Source organism: Trichechus manatus, unplaced genomic scaffold (genome assembly GCF_000243295.1).
Source record: "Trichechus manatus latirostris isolate Lorelei unplaced genomic scaffold, TriManLat1.0 scaffold00084, whole genome shotgun sequence".
NCBI classification, from domain to species: Eukaryota; Metazoa; Chordata; class Mammalia; order Sirenia; family Trichechidae; genus Trichechus; species Trichechus manatus.
The window spans coordinates 3,891,558-3,913,677 of NW_004444020.1; the positions used below are offsets into that span (position 1 = coordinate 3,891,558).

The 22,120-nt window shown below is 43.5% G+C and overlaps 1 protein-coding gene across 1 annotated transcript in view; it reads left to right on the top strand.

Annotated features, from left to right (window-relative positions):
- BFSP2 (beaded filament structural protein 2) overlaps positions 1-22,120 on the top strand; it is an 88,893-nt gene that overhangs the window by 32,950 nt on the left and 33,823 nt on the right. Inside the window, exon 2 of the mRNA XM_004381452.3 lies at positions 17,355-17,437. Coding sequence (XP_004381509.1) covers positions 17,355-17,437 — 83 coding nt within the window. The remainder of the gene's footprint in view (positions 1-17,354; positions 17,438-22,120) is intronic.

A 22,120-nucleotide genomic window follows, 5' to 3' on the forward strand; every position in this document is an offset into this window, starting at 1 on the left:
GGTTTTGGATAGTCCTTGAGAGTTAATTTCCTAGGTTGGTATCTGGCTGGTACAATCTTGCGTCCTAGAGTCAGCCTGTGGTCTGATGTTTGTTCTCAGACCAAAGGACTCCCTTTAATAATTCTTGTAAGTTTGGTTTGGTTTTTACATAGTCCCTTAATTTCTGTTTTTCTGGAAATGTCCTGATTTCACCGTCATATTTGAACCAGAGTTTTTCAGGATATATTAGTCTTGGCTGGCAATCTTTTTCTTTCAAGGTTTTATATATGTCGTCCCATTGTCTTCTTGCCTGCATGGTTTTCTGCTGAATAATCCAAGCTTAGTCTTACTGTTTCTCCTCTGTATGTGACTTTTCATTTTTCTCGAGCTGCTCTGTGGAAGAAAGACCTGGCAATCTGCTCCTATAAAGATTACAGCCTGGAATACCCTATCGGGCAGTTCTACTCTGTCACATGGGGTCCCTACGGGTCAGAATCGACTCAACAGCACCTAACAACAGAAGTTCTCCCTTTCTCTCCACTCATTCATTTCCTACCCTTCTCAGATCTACCTTCTCCATCTAACCTGCCCCAGCCAGTCTCTCTCTAGGGGGCTTCTATGTGCCAGCCACTGTGCTAGCTTCTTGTTTTCCTACTTGGTTTTGTTTATCTCATTTTTTCTTCTTAATTATGAAATATTTCAAAACTATAAAAAGAGTACCTAATACGCAGTTGTCAACTCAGTGTTACCTGCTGCAGGCCTTTTATTTTTAACTCAAAATAAAAGATTTCAGATACCATTGAAACCCCATGGTGCTCCATCCTGATTCAATTTCCCTCCCCAAATGTCAAATTTGCTCTAAATTTGCATTTATCATTCCCACAAATGTTGTTCTACTTTTACTATATATGCATGTAGGATTATTTTGCATGATTTTAAACTTTACATCAAGTTTTATCGTACTGTTTACTTCTGCAACTTTATTTCTTCACTCCTCATTGTGTTTTCGAGATTTATCCATGTTGATATATGCAGCATCTCATTGTATTATACCACAGGTTATGAATTTCTCTGTTGATGGACATAAGTTTCTTCCAATCTTCCTCCATCAGAAACAAGAAAGAAAAAAAAAAAACAGTTGTCATCAAGTCAGTTCTAATTCATGGCAACCCCATGTGTGTCAGGTAGAAGTCTGCTCCAGAGGATTTTCAATGGCTGATTTTTCAGAAGTAGATTGCCAGGCCTTTCTTCCAAGGCACCTCTGGATAGACTTAAACCTCTAACCTTTTAGTTAGTAGTTTGGCACGTTAACTGTTTGCACCACCCAGGGACTCCATCAGAAACAAGAGGGCGCATAAACATTCTCATGAACATATAGGACAGTTTCTTTAGTCAGGGGTGGGTAAACTATATAACAAAACAAACAACCCATTGCCATCGAGTCAATTCCAACTCTTAGTGACCCTATAGGACTGAGTAGAATGCCCCATAGGGTTTCCAAGGAGCAGCTGGTGGACTCGAACTGCCGACCTTCTGATTAGCAGCTGAACGCTAAACCAGTGTGACACCAGGGCTCCAGCCAAACTATAGGTGGGCTAAATCTGGCCAGACACCTGTTTTTTGCAAATAAACTTTATTAGAACACAGCCACGCCCATTTGTGTACAAATCTTCTATGGCTGCTTTCACTCTACAGGGGTAGAGTTGTGCCATTGAAATATAGACCCACAAAGCCTAAAACATTTACTGTCTGACCCTTTATAGAAAAGTTTCTGACCTCTGCTCTAGGTCAATAGCTGGTGTAGAATGGCTGTGTCTAAGTCTGTGCCCATCTTTGCCTTTTATATGGTATTGCCAATTGTCTCCAAAGTTGCTATACCAATGTATGCTCCCACCAACAGTGCGTGAGAACACAGCTTGATTCATCTCCTCACCTCCCTTGGTATTGTTGGACTTTAACTAATGCTTGTGAATTGGTTTCTCATTGTTTCATATATTCAGCTCCTTAAATGTACATCACTTATTCATTCATTTAACAAACATCATTTAAGAGATAATGTATGCCTGGTGAGGCAAAGATGGTAGAGTTGTCAGCCACTTCTTGTGATCCCTCTTACAACAAAGACCCGACAAAACAAGTGAATTGATTATATATGACAAACTTGGTGCCCTGAACATCAAAGACAAAGTTGATGAGTTGGACTGAGTGACAAGGGGAGGGAGAGACAGTTCAGAAGCAGCGAGGATTTGCCAGACCTGACCTGGCCAGCACCCTGCAGGCTGGATTGGCTGGCACACATGGGCTAACAAAGCAGTAGTGCTTGGGATGCGTTTTCCACACCAGGAGAAACCCAGTGTCAGAGAGTCTGCTCCAGCTTCCTGAACCAGGGAGAAGCATCACTGAATCTGCAAAAGTTAAGTGCAAGCATTTAACCTACTGTGCAGGATCAAAAAAATCCTTCCCCCTTCTGGGAAGTACTCTCTCCCATTTACCCACCCCCTCCCTGCTTGCTCAGGTCCTGGTCCGGCTTCAGCGATTGCCATGCCCCTGGGTCAGAAGTGGGACCCGTTTCACGACCTGAGCCATTCTCCTGGCTTTGGAGAGGGAACAAATTAACAAACAGGAAAAATAATCTGCCAGCTCCCTTAAGCCGGGAACTCAGGGTAGGCACAGCCCCTTTGCCTAGGCACAGGCATAAGGGGTCCATGGACTTTGAATGCCTTTCACCACTGCCTAGACCTGTGTGGGCCCATTTCAACATCATAGGCCCTCATTAGCACAGTATAACAGGGTATATACCTGAGGCCTATTTTCAACTGCAACAGCTAAGGGGGAGTGGCAGATTTGTGACATTTGACACTGCCCTGCCCATTAAACAGGGTTCTCACCTACCCACATCAGGGGCCTGAGGACTGGTGGCTCCACCTACTCCACCTAGCTATCTGCCACAGGGGTTCGAGAATAAGTGGTGCCTCCTAGTCCTTACAGCCAACAGCATTGGATGCCCAAAGTCCAACTGCAAAACACACCCACCTATGCACACTAGGGAACAGGGACATGCCTTACACCCAGGCACTCAGGGACAGCTGTCAGCCCCCTGCCTTGCTCAGCACATGACGCCCTACTGCAGCCAGATACCTGTGTCTACTCCAATCACCCCTACATAGCCCTGCCCATCTAGGACTGTAGGTGAGAGCCTGCACCACATACTTAGTGACCAATGGCCTGGACACATGGGCTGAATCCACACAAGAAAAGTAGACAGACTCCTGGGTTCACATACCTAGTAACAGCTCTAACCACCTGGTGATAGGAGGTGAGAGCTTCAAAGACACCAATAACCAAAGTAGATCACATAACCAACCTATTTGGGCATATCAAAACAAAACAAAACAGGAAGATAGGACACAGTAAGCAAACATAAAATAAATAAATATAATAACTTATTGATGGCTTGGAGACAACAGTCAATATCAAATCACATAAAGAGGCAGACTTTGATGGCTTCAGCAAGTGACCAAAACAAAGAACCAAGAAACCTCCTGGAGGAAGAGAAGGTCTTGGAGTTACCGGAAGTAGAATTCAAAAGATTAATATACAGAACTCTTCAAGAGATCAGGAAGGAGATCATTCAAAACACAGACCAAGCCAAGAAACACACAGACAAAGCAACAGAGGAACTTAAGAAGGTTATACAAGAGCATAATGACAAATTTAACAGGCTGCAAGAATCCATAGAAAGACAGCAAATAAAAATCCAAAAGATTAACAGTAAAATTTCAGAATTAGACAACTCAAGACAAGGTCATAGGAGGAGAATTGAGGCAATGGAACTCAGAATTAGTGAGATTGAAGATAAAGCACTTGACAACAATTTATTTGAGTAAAAATCAGATAAAAGAATTTAAAAAAATGAAGAAACCCTAAGAATTATGTGGGACTCTATCAAGAGGAATAACCTACGAGTGACTGATGTACCAGAACAGGGGGGATAACAGAAAATACAGAGAGAATTGTTGAAGATTTGTTGGCAGAAAACTTCCCTGATTTCATGAAAGACGAGAAGATATCTATCCAAGAAGCTCATTGAACCCCACACAGGGTAGATCCCAAAAGAAAGTCACCAAGACATGTTATCATCAAACTTGCCAAAACCAAAGATAAAGAGAGAATTTTAAGAGTGGCTAGGGATAAATGATAAGTTATCTACAAAGGAGAGTGAATAAGAATAAGCTCAGACTACTCAGCAGAAACCATGCAGGCAAGAAGGCAATGGGATGACATACATAAAGCCTTGAAAGAAAAAAAAATTGCTAGCCAAGAATTTATATCCAGCAAAACTGTCTCTCAAATATGATGGTGAAATTAGGTTATTTCCAGATAAACAGAAGTTAAGGGAATTTGCAAAAACCACACCAAAATTACAAGAAATACTAAAGGGAGTCCTCCTCCAGTTAGAAAATCAGTAACATCAGATAATAACCCAAGAGTAGAACACAGGACAGAACAACCAGATATCAACCCAGATAGGGAAGTCACAAAAATAAATCAAAGCTCAAACACTGAAAATAGGGAAAAAGAGATGTCAATATGTAAAAGATGACAACATTAAAACAAAAAAGAGGGACTAAATAATGTAGTCATAGAACTTTCATATAGAGAGGAAGTCAAGGTGATATCAAGAAATAAAAGATTGGTTTAAACTTAGAAAAATAGAGGTAAATATTAAGGTAACCACAAAGGAAACTAACAATCCTACACATCAAATAAAAAAGAAGAAAAACATAAAAACTACGTGCCTAGTGAGGGCAATGGTAGTTCAGTGGCAGAATTTTCGCCTTCCATGCAGGAGACGTGGGTTCAGTTCCCAGCTAATGCACCTCAAGTGCAGCAACCACCTATCAGAGGAGGCTTGAGTGTAACTATGATGTGAAACAGGTTTCAGAGGAGCTTCCAGACTAAGACAGACTAGGAAGAAAGTCCTGGTAATCTACTTCCAAAAATCAGCCAGTGAAAATCCTATGGATCACAACTGTCCTATTCTGTTGTGCATGGAGTCGCCATGAGTCAGGGGGGCCAATTCGACATCATCTAACAACAACATGTGCCTGGTACTCTAGCAGTAAAGCTGCCCCATTTTACAAGAGAGGGAACTGAGCTGATTTAATGTTAGGATCACGATTCCAACATAGGTAGTAACGCAAGATGGTAGAGCATTGGTGTTGCAGACCTGCCCTGGAGAAGGTAGCACTGTGAAAAATAATCAAATAGTTGACATTATGCTGCAGGTTTGAGGATGCTTAGTTGGGAAATAAAACAATAATTTGGCTACCTACCCGTTCACTTCCGACAGCCGGGGCACCTACATTGTAATTCTTAGCAGAAAGAATATATATTTTATACAGGTGTCAGTAGAATAGGTTAGTAATTAAACTGTTTTTTGTCTTCCTTTTTGACCTTAGAAAATAAAACAGCTGTGATTATAAGTGAGAGAGTGTGTGCAAGAAAAAAAACCTGTCTGTAATTGATGCAGCAAGAAACAGAGCTTTATTATATAAAGTTACCAAGCTAGCCAGCAAGGGGAAAGGGAAGAGGGGTGTGAGAGAGTTAAATCTTCATCTGTGACCTTGGAATTCAATAGATGATATCTGTGGCTGGAAACTCTGTGGCTGGAGTAAGCTGTGGACAAATGCAAACCTGAAGCTGCAGGGAGGTAGGGCACGGGGATAGGATGTGAGGACAGGGAAAGATTTTTCTTTATAAGGTCTTCCAAAAAACAAAGCCCAACCCATTGCCGTTGAGTCGATTCCAACTCATAGTGACCCCATGTGTTACAGAGTAGAACTGCTTCATAGGGTTTTCTTGGCTGTAATCTTTATGGAAGCAGATCACCAGGCCTTTCTTCCATGGTGCCACTGGGTGGGTTTGAACTACCAACCCTTAGATTAGTAGTCGAGTGCAAACCATCTGCCCCACACAGGGATCTTATAAGATCTTCAGTATCATTTAAATTTTTAATGAAATGCGTCTATTACTTTAATCATTTCTTTAATTAAAGAACAATAACTAAAAAATAAAGAGAACAATCACTGTCTGCGATTGATGCATAATAATCTCAGAGGTAGGGGTAGGAGTTGGTAGAAATAAAGATTAACAAAAAATTGGACTGTGAGATTATTATTTTTAAAGCAGGGTAATGGGTGGGGGGAGTCATTATTCTAGTCCCTCCATCTTTATAAATTGAAATTTCCCTTAATAAGTTTTTTTAAAAGACAAAAAGAGCTGTAGAGTCAGACAGATCTGTGTTTAAGTTCTAGCTTAGCCACTTAGTACAGTGGGTAAATTACTTAAACTCTCTTGGTCTCAGTTTCCTTATCTGTATAATGGGAATAACTAGTGTACGTCCATTTTGCATGACCTATCACATTGGGTTATTGTGAGGATTGAATAAAGTCATGCCTATGAAGGGCTTAGCATGGGAATACTACATAGTAAATGCTTTAAAAATATTTGCGTTTCATTTGTTTGGTTGCTTTTATTTTGGGATTTATGAAGAAAGTTTGGTTCTAAAATTTGCGTTCTGCTTCTCAGGCACTTTATACTTAGTTCTACACATCTAATTATGTTTTGCTTTATATGTTTGCCATTGTTTTGTTTTAGTTTCCTCTCCTCAGCTATCCTGCTTCATTTACTTAGCTAACAAATATTTATTGAGCACCTACAATATGCCAGGCACTGGGCTGGGTGCTGAGGAGACAGAAATGAGAGGCGATCCTTGTCCCAAGGAGCACACAGGTCAGGGGTGGAGAAAGACAGAAAAAGATCAGAATAAAATACAGTATGGCAACTGCTTTGAGGGGCTATGAGGAGTACAGAGGATGTCCATCCCAGCCTGGAGGCTCAGGTGGCTTCTCAGAAGGGGTGGCCTGAGCAGGGTTTTGAAGGATGGGTAGGAGTTCACTTGGCAAAAAAGGAAAGAATAGAGGCAGGATGGCATGGTTAGGGTGTGACATGAGTAAAGGCCTGGGGGCTGGAAAGGCTTGAGTCTGTTCAGAAAATAGTTCAGTCCATGGTGGGGGTGGGTGGGGGGGGTGGAAGAGATAAGGTGATGGGCAAGGGCCAAATTACAAGGGGTCTGTGTGTGTGCTAGGCTAAAGAACTCATGAAACATAGGGAACTCGGGAAGGTTTTTTTCCAGCGAATGAGGCATTCAAATTTTCATCTTAGAAAGTTCGTTCCCATGGAAAAGGGGATGGGAGGTTGGAAAGCAGATGCTCCAAATATAGAAAGCAGAGACAGAGAGCGATGTTATACAGGCAGAGGAGATCAGCTGGTTGCCCAAACAGAGCTTCCCCTGGTGACTGTACCTTGATGCGCCTGATGCTCAAAACTTAGATTTTGTCAGAGCATCAGAGGAAATTAGGCCCTGAGGGCTGGCTCATGACAAACAAACTCTTCAGTGTCTGACACATACACCAGAACCACCTTATTAACGTACCAAACAAAAAACCAAACCCATTGCCGTTGAGTCAATTCTGACTCATGGCGACCCCATGTGTGTCAGAGTAGAACTGTGCTCCACAGGGTTATAATCTTACAGAAGTAGATTTCTAGGCCTTTCTTCCGCAGTGCCACTGGGTGGATTTGACCCACCAACCTTTCAGTTAGCAGTCAAGCACAAACTGTTTGCACCACCCAGGGGCCTTATTAATGTACAGTGGTGGTTAAACCTCTTTAGTGTCTGGCACTGGCACCTGCTGTCCAAAGCAAGCCCTCTCTACTTCCAGGGTAGCTAGCTGGGAAGCAGATGCTAAGTGAGCCCAGAACCAGAACTCAGAGGGGTGGAGAGGCTCACTGGGAAGGTGAGGCCTAAGGAACTTTGTTCTCATCAAAGCTCCTCTGGGGGAACAGGGTATTCCTGTCTGCAAACAATGGTGATGAACACCACCCACCAGTCTGACTCCCACTCCATGCTCACTTCACTCCTACGAACACACTCTCTCTTCAGCCAGAGCACAGTTTGATGGTGAGGTCAAGGCTTATTTGCAGTACAGACTCAGAAGTGTCCATTGTTTGGGCCCTCCTGAGTGAGACCCAACCTTAGCTCACAGGGTCCCTGATTTTCCTTGGACACCCAGTGGCCGAGACTGTACCTGGGTGAAGTGTCTCTGAGATAGCTGAGCTTCATTACTTGATGACATTTTCCCTAACTCCACTTTCCAATGCAACCTTAATTCACTGTACTTGGGCTTCTTATTTTCTGTTCCCCAGGTAACAACTGTCAGGTTAAACCAGAAAAGAGGTGATTAAGGATTGAATCAAGGCTGGATAATGGGGTTGGAATGGATTTAAGGCACATCTATGTGATGAGTTGGTAGGTTTTTGTTTACTTGGGAGATGAGGGAGAGGGAGGTGTCAGAGGTGATTCTCAGGTTGTGATCAGCCTGAGGGTAGGTACCAGGTCTACCCTGCTTTGGTTCTCCATGAAGACTCTGGCACTATCGCTGGGCTCATTCGTTCAACTGATGCCTATTGGCCAGGCACTGTACCAGGAATGGAACAACGAACAAGACAGAAAGGCAGTGCCTGACCTCAAGGAGTTCATATTATGGTGGCAAATACAGAGAAAATAACTAGTAAACCAGTAAGTAAAAAGTAATAATAATTACAAGCTATGGTAAGTGTTTTAAAGAAAAGCTAACAAGGCAGAGAGGGGGACAGTAAAGGGGAGGTTTTATTTCAGGTAAAGTGGTCAGGGATGTGAGTGCCATTTAAAGATGGTGGAGCCGTCCGTGCAAAGAAGAGAGAAGGAGGGGTCCAGGCAGAGGTGTCAACATATGCTAAGGACTTAAGGAAGGAAAGAGACTGGTGTGGCCCAGAAAGACCAGAATTCAGAACGGCTGGAGCCTCGTGAGCAAAAGGATGATTGACAAGCCATTTGAAAGCCACTGTTAAGAAGTCTGCATTTTATTCTACCCACAAGAGACACCTCTTGAAGAGTTTTAATTGGGGTCAAGGAGTGACATGATCTGATTTGAAGAGGATAGAGAATGGAGCAGAGGAAACAGAAGCAGGGGGATGGGAGGATGTTGCTGTGGTATAGGAGAGCATGATGGTGATTTGTACCAGGGTGATGTCAGTGGAGATGGAGAGAAGTACATGGATTTAAGGCACATTGTGGAGGTAGAATTGACTAGACTTGGTATTGGATTAGATATGGGAGATGAAAGAAAGTGAGGTGTCAAGATGACTCCCTAATTACTGTCTAAGCAACTGGGTAGATGGTGGGGCTATTTACTGAAATGGAGAGGATTAAAGAGGGTAAGGAAAGGAAAGTTTTGAAAACAATCCCATTTTGGAACATGTTAAATTTGAGATGTCTGAGAAACAGCCAAGTGGAGAAATGTTAAGGGAGTGAATATGCAAGTCTGGAGTTGACAGGAAAGTTCTGAGCTAGATTGTATATAGCTCTAAGAACTAAGGTGCATCTGACCCAAGCCATGGTGTTTTCAATTGCCTCATATGAATGCAAAAGCTGGGCAATGAATAAGGAAGACCAAAGAAGAATTGATGCCTTTGAATTGTGGTGTTGGCAAAGAATATTGAATATACCATGAACTGCCAGAAGAATGAACGAATCTTGTCTTGGGAGAAGTACAGCCAGAATGCTCCTTAGAAGTGAGAATGGCAAGACTTTATCTCACATACTTTGGACATGTTATCAGGAGGGACCAGTCCCTGGAGAAGGACATCATGCTTGGTAAAGTAGAGGGTCAGCAAAGAGAGGAAGACCGTCAACGAGATGGATTGACACAGTGGCTGCAACAATGGGCTCAAGCATAACAACGATTGTGAGGATGGCACAGGACCAGGCAGTGTGTGTTGTACATAGGGTCGCTATGACTTGGAACTGACTCAACAACACTTAAAAACAACATAGATAGATAGACAGACAGATAGATAGATACATAGATAGGTGGATGGATGGATAGATATCAATACACAGATACATAGATATCGATATACACATACATCATTATCACATAGATGATATTTAAGTCCATGTGATTAGATCAGATCACTTAGGGAAAGGGTGCAGATAAAGAGAAGGAACCTAAAACCCAATACTGAGAAAGTCTAGCATTTAAAGGTCAGATAAAGGAGAAAGGCCTAGCAAAGGAAACTGAGAAAGAATGGTCAGTGAGGTAGAACGAAGAGCTGGAGAGAGTGGGGTCATGGAAGCAAGAGAGAAAAGTACATCTTCTGTGACAAATGCAGCTGGAAGATCAAGATGAGAGCAGAGAAGCATCTGTTGGACTTGCTAAGATGGTGGTCTTTGCAGTATCACTGGGTGCTATGGACAGATAATAAGTTTGTGTTCACTTATTGACAGAAATAAGTTCTGCTGAGCATCTGTCCTAAACTTGAGTGTCAGATAAGCATGAGAAGGGCTTCCAAAGGGGATCTTGCATCTTGCCGCTGCACCAGCTAAGATGAATTTCCCAGGAGCCCAGCCGTTCCTACCTCCTCCCCAGGCCTGCAGTTTTAGCTGCTAGGATGCCAATATTTTCAACATCAAATAAAGCATAAATTGTACACTTGGGCCCTGTCTTGGTTATCTAGTGCTGTTATAACAGAAATACCACAAGTGGATGGCTTTAACAAAGAGAAATTTATTCTCTCACAGTCTAGGAGGATAGAAGTCCAAATTCAGGGCGCCAGCTCCAGGGGAAGGCTTTCTCTCTCTGTCTGCTCTGGGGGAAGGTCCTTGTCACCAATTTTCCCTGGTCAAGGAGCTTCTCAGCACAGGGACTCCGGGTCCAAAAGGGCACACTGTTCTCCTGGCTCTTGCTTCTTGGTGGTATGAGATCCCCCTGTCTCTCTGCTCGCTCCTCTCTTTTATATCTCAAAAGAGATTGGCTTGAAACAAACTAATCTTGTAGACTGAGTCCTGCCTCATTAACATAACTGCTACAAATCATGCCTCATTAACATCATAGAGGTAGGATTCACAACACACAGGAAAATCACATCAGATGACAAAATGGTGGACAATCACACATCACTGGGAGTTATGGACTAGTCAAGTTGACACATATTTTTGGGAGACACAATTCAACCCATGACAGGCCCAAATGATAACCCTTTTAGAAATGCTGATTGTCCTTGCCTTTTAAACACAATGCTGATCAACTCCTCACCTGGCCACAGCTCCATTTATTTTAATAACTACATCCACAGTGAAGACTGCAGTAGGAAGGGATAAAATCCTCATCATCAGAGGACCAGTGAGCTGGGCTTTTCAAGTAGCTATGGACAGGAAATTCTGAAAGAAAAAAATATCAAGCCACCAGATGGAAGTCTTCATTCAACCGTGTGCGCATTCAAAATGAGTGAAGCAGGAACTGTGCCAGACTGCACCAACCCATCAAATTGAATTTGACGGTCATTTAACAACTGCTCCGTACAAAGACAAATAAAAATAGTAATGATGGTGACCATTCATGGCATACTGACTCTGTGCCAGGCAGTCTGCTGAGTGCTTTACATTCATTGGCCCATTTAATTATCACAGCTTCTCTAGGTGGTAGGGGATATTATTATCCTCATTTTATAGCTAAGGAAACTCAAAGTCAAGTTACTTACCCTAAGTAACTGGTCCAAGCTGGTGAGTGGAGGCACCAGGTCCCAAGAATAAGAAAAAACTGTCATTGTCTGCAAAACATTTATAATAAGTGTGGTAAGACAGGGATAATGTGTCACCAGGGTGGGATGCAATTCAGATGCAGGAATGATCCAAGAGGGAGGAAGAGAATCAGCAAAGGCTCCAGGAGCTCAGGTTAAAAGCCTATGGCTCATCCTTGATTCTTTTCCCTTACTCTTCCCACCCACCATGCATCTGTCAGGTTGTTGTACTCTGGGGGCTTGTATGTTGCTATAACACTGGAAGTTATGCCACCAGGATTTCAACTGCCAGCAGGGTGGAGGTGCTCACTCGTCTATGCCAAGAAATTTGGAAGACAGCTACCTGGCCAACCAACTGGAAAAGATCCATATACGTGCCCATTCCAAAGAAAAGTGATCCAACAGAATGCGGAAATTATCAAACAATATCCTTAATATCACACACAAGTAAAAATTTTCCAATGATAATTCAAAAAATGATTGCAGCGGTACATTGACAGGGAACTGCCAGAAATTCAAGCCAGGTTCAGAAGACGACATGGAGGAGGATATCGTTGTAGATCTCAGATGGATCTTGGCTAAAAGCAGAGAATACCAGAAAGATGTTTACCTGTGTTTTATTGACTATGCAAGTACATTTGACTGTGTGGATCATAAAAAATTATGGATAACATTGCAAAGAATGGGAATTCCAGAACACTTAATTGTGCTCATGAGGAACCTGTACAAGAGGTAGTCGTTTGAAAAGAACAAGGAGATATTGCATGGTTTAAAATCAGGAAAGGTGTGTGTCAGGGTTGTATCCTTTTCACCATACTTATTCAATCTGTATGCTGAGCAAGTAATCCAAGAAGTTTGACTATACGAAGAAGAACTCGGTATCAGAATTGGAGGAAGACTCATTAACAACCTGAAATATGCAGATGAAAACACAACCTTGCCTGCTGAAAGCTAAGAGGACTTGAAACACTTTCTGAAGAAGATCAAAGACTACAGCCTTCAGTATGGATTACACCTCAACATAAAGAAAACAAAAATCATCACAAATGGACCAATAAGCAAAATTATGATAAATGGAGAAAAGATTGAAGTTGTCAAGGATTTCATTCTACTTGGATCCACAATCAACGGCCATGGAAGCAGCAGACAAGATATCAAACGACATACTGCATTGGGAAAATCAGCTGCAAAAGATCTCTTAAAATGTTGAAAAGCAAAGACGTCAATTTGAGAACTAAAGTGTGCCTGACCCAAGCCATGATATTTTCAGTCGCCTCATACGCATGCGAAAGCAAGACAATGAGTAAGGAAAACAGAAGAATTGATGCCTTTGAATCATGGTGTTGGCGAAGAATATTGCGTATACCATGGACTTCTAGAAGAATGAACAAGTCTGTCTTGGAGGAAATACAGCCAGAATGCTCCTTGGAAGTGAGGATGGTGAGACTTTGTCTCATGTATTTTGGACATGTTATCAGGAGGGACCAGTCCCTGGAGAAGGACATGATGCTTGGTAAGCAGAGGGTCAGCAAAAAAGAGGAAGACGTTCGACTAGATGGATTGACACAATGGCTACAATAATGAGCTCAAACATAGCAACAATTGTGAGGATAGTGCAGGACCCAGCAGTGTTTCATTCTATTGCACATAGGGCCTCCATGAATCAGAACCGACTAGACAGCACCTGACAACAACAAGAAATCTTCCCACGACTATTCTATCACCAAAAACTATCTGTTCCATCTCTCCAAATAGGTTTTAAACCTGTCTGCTTCTCTCCACCTTCCCTACAACCACCTGAGTCAAAGCCACTAGCTTCTCTCCCTGGACTATTGCAAGAGCCTCCTTTCTGGTCCCATGGTATCCCCTTCTGCCCCTCCAGCATCCACCCTTCCCACAGCAGTCAGAGGGATCTACTTAATACACAAATCAGATCACATCTGTGCCCTGCTCAAAATCTTTCAGTGGCTTCTCAGGAAATCCTACCTCCTGCTATTGTCTCCTAGACCTCCCCTCCATGATCTGGCCCTTGCCTACCTTTTGAATCTCATCTCCTACAATAGCTGCTGATTCCCCAACAGCCAGCACAGAGCCTGACACAGAGTAGACAATAATTAAGTTCTGAAGAAATTAAGGCAAGAACGAATGAATAAACAGACTTTGTAGAGGAAGCCATATTTGAGGTGAGCACTAACGTGAGGTAGGATTTCTCAGGCATCAAGGGTTCAGGTGTGTGGAATGTTCTAAATGTGGGCAATAGCACCTTCAAGGACATGAGCTCCAGGTGCAGCATGAGAGGCAGCATAAATAAGCTGGAAGGCAGGTCTGTACAAAGCAGCAGTTCTCAAAGTTGAGCATGCATCAGAATACCCTGGAAAGCTTGTTAAAACACACCCACACAGATTGCTGGGACCCATTCTCAGGGATGCCAATGCATAGATCTGAGGTAAGGTCTGAGAATTTGCATTTCTTACAAGTTCTCAGGTGATGCTGATGCTGCTGGCCCAGGGACCACACTTTGAGAACGACTCGTATAAAACATGCTAAAGGAAGCCTCGGTGCTGAGGAGCAGAGGAAGATAGCACTGGGGAAGTCAACTGAGACCGCTTCATGACAAGCTGAGAGCAGTTTCAACTGGCATAGCCGGTGGCCACCCCTTCCAACCCGAACATACCCCATGACCTACCTTGACCTCTAGCTGCCCACTCGCCTGCTCCTCAACCCAGGCTACCCTCCCTGGGCAGAATATTAAGCTACGAAGGTATCTCCTTTCTCTTTCCATCAAAACTTACTGGTCCTGAATCCCACTCCCTCAAGGCCACCGATCTCACATAGCAATTCACACTAATGCTGCTCTGGCAAACAATGGGTCTTTTCAACAGGAGACCTGCGTTGTCTTAGCACTGGTGGTGCAATCACAGGCTCTGTTTGGGCTGGAAGGAGCGAGAGTTGGAGGAGAGGACCTCCTCGGTGCACCTCCCATCATGCCATGCAGCAAGCTGCCAGCCTGCTCACCTTTCACGTTTACCCTTGACAGGGAGTATTAGTTTATACCTTTTTTCCAATAGAAAGGAGGGCAGGAGCGGTTCCAGGGTTATGAATAAGTATACTTGTCTTCATAGCATCGGCCTAGTGACTGCACATCTTACATTCAGTGTTTTTATTACCTTTTCCCTGGGAAAGAAAATTTGATCTGTGAGGCAAAGTGAACTTGCATCCACTTCAACCATAAATCATAGAGGACCAGACAATTAATGAACATCTCTTGTGGTTTCAAATACAAAAGATCTTTCTGCTCTGGGGCTTGACTGCAAAATTCTCAGCAGTACAAGTCCTTGGCATACTCAAAGCTGGACGCACAGGTCTGCCTCCAACTCTTCTCAGCTTATGGGCTCTGAAATGAAGGCTCTAGATCTGGAGTGGGAGATGATGTGATATGGTGTGGTGTGGTTTAGCAGCCTCATACCCACTAGAGAAGACTTCTCTGTATCTTCATGATATAGCCCACACAAGAACCAGGAGTCCTGGCTGTTCTACGTGACAGGAAAAAGGTAGAACACAATCCTCCAAAACACAGTCTCTCTCTTGAGTCCAATGTGCCTTTTAGGTTCCAAAGCTGATTTCAAAAATATGCACACTTTCAAGCCACATTGACCTCATTTGGCATTCTGGCTCTGCCACTTTCCAGCTGTGTGATTTTGGGCAAAGCTCTCTGAGCCTCAGCATCATCATCTGTAAAATGCAGAGGCATTGAATGAGTCATGAATGTTAAGTATCTAGTTCAGTGTGTGGGGCACAGTCAACAATTTGGTATCTGTTTAACAAGTGGGTCCCCAGGAATAAAAAACTTAGTGTTTTCCAATTTCCCTGGTGTAAATACTCTCACCATGGCTGATTTCAAGCCACCAACATGCTGTCACTGAATGCAGAGCTTGGAAGAGATGTACAACAGCTCACCATTAAGTAGTGTTTCCACCATACAGATACAATAGAAACAAATAACCTCTCATGAACAGAGAGAATAGTAAAACAATTTGTGAGCAATGAATTTTGAATATTATTACCTTTGTTTCTAATATAATTTGTTTAATGTTAAGTTTGCATGATTTAATTTTTGACAATGGCTGTGTTTAACAACCAGGGCACAAAACTCCTGAAAATTTAACAATCAGCTCTCGCAAGTCCATACAAGCCAGCACAAGCCAGCTCCAGCACACAGCTGGGCACATCTGTAGGTGCTTAGTAAACACGGCTTCCTTTCCCAATTCCCTTCCTGTCCTCAGCCCTGGGGAAGATTTCATGAAAGTTTTCCCAGGTAGTAACAAGGATGTTCCCTGCTCCATTGCAGCCTGCAGCCACCGCAAGCTTTACTTTTGGTCTCCACCTTCTTGGCCACCCTGTGCTAACGCTCAGCCAGGACCCTACCTCTCATAATACCGCCTGACTGGCCTTTTCTACAGCCAAGAGGCCAATGAGCCACTAACGCGGGAGAGGATGTTGCTTCTGCTAAGCTGAAGGCTACTGGGAGAGAACAGTGATGGAGTCTCAATGGCTGAATGGTGGAGACTGTTGGTTTATTTTAGGATCCCTATCCATGAAGCAGTAGCACAGCCAGCAAGCTGTACTTTGGCAAGTCAAGGCCTGCAATTAGCCTCCACTTGAGGATGGAATAAACCCCTGGTTGTTATTCAACAACAGCTAAAGCAGAAAGGTCTCCAGCTCCCCAGAACCCTAGCACTGCATGAGCCTCCTAGAAGGTACTACCATGGAGCCCTGGGGGTGAAGAGGTTAAATACTTAGGCTGCTAACCAAAAGGTCAGCAATTTGAATCCACTAGCTGCTCCTTGGAAACCCTATGGAACAGTTCTACCCTATCCTATAGGGTCGCTATGAGTCGGAATCAACTTGATGGCAATCAACAACAACAACACCCACTACCATGGAGTCACTGGGTGGTGTGAACATTTAATGAGCTTGGCTGCAACCGAAAGGTTGAAAGTTCAAGTCCACCCAGAGGTGCCTCAGAAAAAAGGCCTGACACACATGGGGTCACCTCGGGTCAGAGTTGACTCAACAGCAACTGGTTTTGGTATCCTCTACCATATGTAGGGGAAACCCTGGTGGTGTAGTGGTTAAGAGTTTGGCTGCTAACCAAAAGGTCGGCAGTTTGAATCCACCAGGTGCTCCTTAGAAACCCTATGGGGCAGTTCTACTCTGTCCTATAGGGTCACTATGAATTGGAATTGACTTGATGGCAATGGGTTTGGTTTGGTTTGGTTTACCATATTTAGAGTCATACAGTTCTGGAAAAGCAGAGAGATGGCTGAAAATGCAATCACTCTAAGTCTATGACCAGATGTTAAAAGCCACTAAGGCCAGAGAAGTATCATTTAAGGAGCCAGAAGCTCTTCCCTAGAGAACGGAAATCTCACCCCTGTGACAGTGAACACGTCTACCTTTGAATTATCTTTTTGCTCCAAAAATCCAACCCTAAAAACTTTTAGAAGACATCATATTTTGTGCTAATTTATTGTTTGTTTATCTGCTTCCCCTTTTTTGAGAGAGACACAATTCTAAAAACATTTGCTGTAAGAAAGGTGCTCTGAGTAACCCAGAACATAAACTGGGGGGTAAGTGACAGAAGATTTCCCCAGTGACCTTGTCTCCTTTGGTGTGCGTGATCATTCTAGGTGGGCGAGTCTATCTTGGAAAATGCCCGGCTCATGCTGCTGATGGAGAATATCCAGGCGGGTGCAGACAACTTTAAAGAGAGGTAAAGCTCTACTGGGTGGTGCAAATGGTTAAAATACACTCGGCTGTTATCTGAAAGTTTGGTGATTCGAGTCTACCCAGAGGAGCCTCAGAAGAAAGTCATGGCTGTCTACTTTCAAAAAATCAGCCATTGAAAACTGTATGGAGCACATTTCTACTCTGACACATGGGGTCACCATGAGTCAAAATTGACTGCATGACAGCTGTTTTTTTGTTTGTTTGTTTTAATGCTCTACTGCAAAAAGGACAGCCCCTCCATACTCCTGGATTCCTGGGATGCTTTCCTGGAGTCTGCATCATTTACCCTCAACCTCAGGGAAGGCTGGGGTGGGATAACAAAGGTCCCAGAGAATTCAGAGCCAAGATCGCCTAGCTCAACCCCTCCTTATATACACAAACAAGGTCCCAAGGGCTTGGTTTAGAGCAGGGGTTCTCAAACTCTAGTATGCATTAGAGTCACCTGGCGGGGTGGGGGACTTATAGAAAACACAGATTGCTGGGCCCACCCCCAAAGTCTCTGATTCAGCACACCTGGGGTGGGGCCCAAGAATGTACATTTATAACAAGTTCCTGGTGATGCTGATGCTGCTGGTCCTGGTACCACACTTTGAGAACCACTGGTTTAGACAAATGATTCTCAGCCATGACTGCACATTGGAATTACTAGGGGCACTTAAAATGTCAGTGCACAAGCCCCACAGACTAATTGTCAAGATCCTTGGGGTTAGGACCCCGGCCTCAGTATTTTTGGAAGTTCACCAGGTGGTCTCAATTTGCATCCGGGCTTGAGAATCACTTCTCTGAAGTCTAATACAGAGTTTCCTAGAGTGTGGTGTGTTATACTGCTGATGCAGATCATTTAATCCACAAGGATAAGCATTTTGTTTTTAATAGTTATGTATAGTTACCTTCTGTTTATAATCCATGAGACTGTTTTCTCACTTATAATAGCACCATTTATAGTAGCAAGTTTATAATAATATAAACAACTTTAAAAATTTATTTATTTAAAATGTACTTTTTAAGTACCTATAAATTTAAGGGAAAATGTTAAGTAAATGATGGCACCGGAGACAGGCATTTAGAGCAAAATCATAAAGGCAAGTGAAGTTGGGAAACACTGGTCTAAGGGAGAAGCAAAATGAAGAAGACTCTTTTATGGATGAACACAGTAATTCTGAGATTATCCTGTGGGGAAGGACATCCTGGAAGTTAAACAAATGGATGGGTGATTGGGATTGTTATTCGAAGGAACGTTTCCGTAAATTGGTAAAGACAAAAGAATAAAGGCATTTAATTGGAGGTCTTTGGGGAAGACTGACCCCATAATCTCTTATGATAAGAAGGGTATTGTGATGAGAAGGAGAATCCCTACCACCCCATCACACCCTACATCACTTTGTTTCTCCATCTGCTAAATGGACCTCCACTAGGGGCCACTCTGGGGCCAAGGCAACTCTCAGGCAGCCAGGGCTTCTGGGTTGCACGGCACTGTGCTAGCCAAGATCACAGGACCATAAAGAAGTGGAGACATCACCCAGCCACTGACAGTTCATTGTACAATTAAAGATAAAAACCAGCAGACATGAAACCATTTGCACTAAATTTAAGATAAAATTTGATTGTGTAAAATTAAGGTAAGACCTTGTTATGGATTGAATTGTGTTCCTCAAAAATTTTGTTGTAAATCCTAACCCCTATACCTGTGGAGGAGCCCTGGTGGCTTAGTGGTTAAGAGCTCGGCTGCTAACCAAAAGGTCAGCAGTTCGAATCCACTAGCCACTCCTTGGAAACCCTATGGGGCAGTTCTACTCTGTCCTATAGGGTCACTATGAGTCAGAATCTACTCAATGGCAATGGGTTTCATTTTAAGGGTTTTATACCTGTGGATGTAACCCCATTTGGGAATAGGGTTGTCTTTGTTATGTTAATGAGGCCATATCAGTGTAGGGTGTGTCTTAAGCCAATCATGTTTGAGATTATAAAACAGCAAATTAGGCACTGAAGGAGCCCTGGTGGTGCAGTGATTAAGAGCTCGGCTGCTAAACAAAATGATCAGCAGTTCGAATCCACCAGCGGCTCCTCGGAAACCGTATGGGACAGTTCTATTCTGTCCTATAGGGTCACTATGAGTCAGAATCAACTTGACGGCAATGGGTTGGGTTTGGTTTTGGTTTAGGCACTGAATGGGGGGAGATAGATGCCATCAGGAGATCTCTAAGGAATGCCAAGAAGAACGCTAGAGAAGCTGAGACAAGAATTTTCCCCCTAGAGCAGACAGAGAGAGCCTTGCCCTGGAGCTAGTGCCCTTAATTTGGGCTTCTAGCCTCCTAAACTGTGAGAAAATAAATTTCTGTTTTTTAAAGTCACCCACTTGTGGTATTTCTATTACAGCAGCACTAAGAAACTAAGACAGACCTGAACTGAAATTTCTTCCACTCATTCATTCATGTTTTCATTTATGCCTTTATTCAATCGTACATACATTTGTGCAGTCATTCAACAAAGCAGAATGCAACTCAGTGAAAGCAGGGGCTTGGTCTCCTTTGTTCCCCATTGTATCACCACCACCTATAACAGTGCCAGGCCCAAGAGAGATGTTGAACAAATATTTGTTGAATGAATAAATACATTCACTAATAATTTGAACGTCTGCTTGATGCCAGGCCCCATGCTAGGTACTGGGAATGAAGCGTATCAGACATGGCCCCTGACCTCAAGTAGCTCACAGTTTAGTGGCAAAGACAGAGGAGTAAACAGACAATGGCATTACAGAGGAACGTGCCACCATTGAGACGAGTACAGGTGAGATGGGGACCCTTGACCAGGCCAGGTGATGCCTGATTTGAGTACTAAAGCCCAAGTAGGAGTTGACCAGGCAAATAAAGGAGGGGCGACTTCCCAGGCAGAGGGGACAACGTGTGCAAAGGCAGGAAGACACAAGAAAGCAAGGAGCAGTAGTGGAATTTCAATAGCTTGTTAAAACCACTACATATGGAGTAAATGAAGGAGGGATAACTGATGAGGCTTGAGAACTAGTTACCAAAGAGTCTGGAAATTACCCTGAGAGCAGGGGAGACCCAGAAGAGGGATTTGAGCAGCCGGCCCCATCGTGACCAGATTTTAGCTTTATATTGGGGGAAAGGAGAAGCAGGGCGTATGAGCTGACACACTGGGAGTGAAGGGACTGGGCTGATGGAAGGGCAGGTTCTGTATTGGAGATTAGTGGTTGGAAAGGTAAGGGGAGATCAGATTATTGAGGGATCATAAAATGACACGTAAGGCTTCTGAGCAGAGAAGTGACTTGTGGTTAAGAACAGTCAGTCTGGGGATAATGCTGTAGGTCTGGGAAGACAAAGGGGAGGACACCATAGGTCAGGCATGAGTTGACAAGGGCCTGCCTGGGATGGTAGCAGTGGGCAGATTTAAGGGACAAGTCAAAGAAATAATTGGCACAGTTTGACAATTATCTACATATACCGCCTGAAAAGAAAAGGGTACAGCTTGAAAGAGAAGGCGAAGCTAAGTTGCAGGTTTTGAACCTGGGTTATTTAGAAGACTTGTGGTTCTATTTACTGCGGTAGAAAACTGGGGAGGGAAAGCTTGTCTAAAGCTTCTTGTGGGGAGGGGTAGGTAATGAGTTTGGTTTTGAGCAAGCTAAGTTTGAGCTGATGATGGTGAAGCAACCAAAGCAAACATTAGGGGAGGTCACTGGAGAGGCTGGGCTGGAGTGGCCTGCGGGTCAAGACAGTTTGGGTGTCACAAGCACAGAAGTGCTAATTGAAGACTTAATAATAGAGGGGAAACCGGAAAGAGTATATAGCAAGAGAAAGCGAAAAGCTTAACAGCAGCCTTGGGGATATCACAGAGGTATTCCAAACCCTTAGACGGATTCCAAAAAAAAACAGGTCTGTCGGTGTCTTAGTTATCTAGCGTTGCTATAACAGAGATATCCCAGCTGGGTGGCTTTAATGAACAGAAGTTTATTTTCTCATAGTTTAGGAGGCTGTAAGTCCGAATTTGGGACGCCAGCTCTAGAGGAAGCCCTTCTCTCTCTGTCAGCTCTGGGGGAATGTCCTTGTTTCCTTTCAACTTCTCTTTCTCAGTTCCTTGGTGATCTCCACATGGCATCCATCTTTCTCCGCCTGTGCTTGCTTGCTTCCCTGCTTAATCTGCTCCTTTTATATCTCAAAAGTGATTGGTTTAAGACACACCCTGCACTGATGTGGCCTCATTAACATAACAAAGAAAACCCTATTTCCAGATTACATCCATGCATATAGGGGTTAGGATGCCAATGCATAGTTTTATGGGACACAATTCAGTCCATAACAGTAGGGTACCTAAGACTTCTTGTGATGCTGAAGGGAGTATATCCTGGCAGGGACCAGGATCCCTGGAGAGGTGAGCCAAACAGGACTCCAGAGGCGTTAAGGGGATTCTTCCAGCTTGGGTCTACAGGGCCCAATCCCAGGTCATATGGGCGGGTTTTCATTTCAGCTACAGGGATAGAAGGAGCTCTGGTGATGCAGTGGTTAAACTCTTGGCTCTTAACTGAAAGGTCAGCAGTTTGAACTCACCAGCTGGAGAAAGATGAGGCAGTCTGCTTCCGTAAAGACTTAAGGCCTTGGAAATCCTATGGGCAGTTCTACTGTGTCCTAAGGCAGTGGATTTGGCTTGGGTG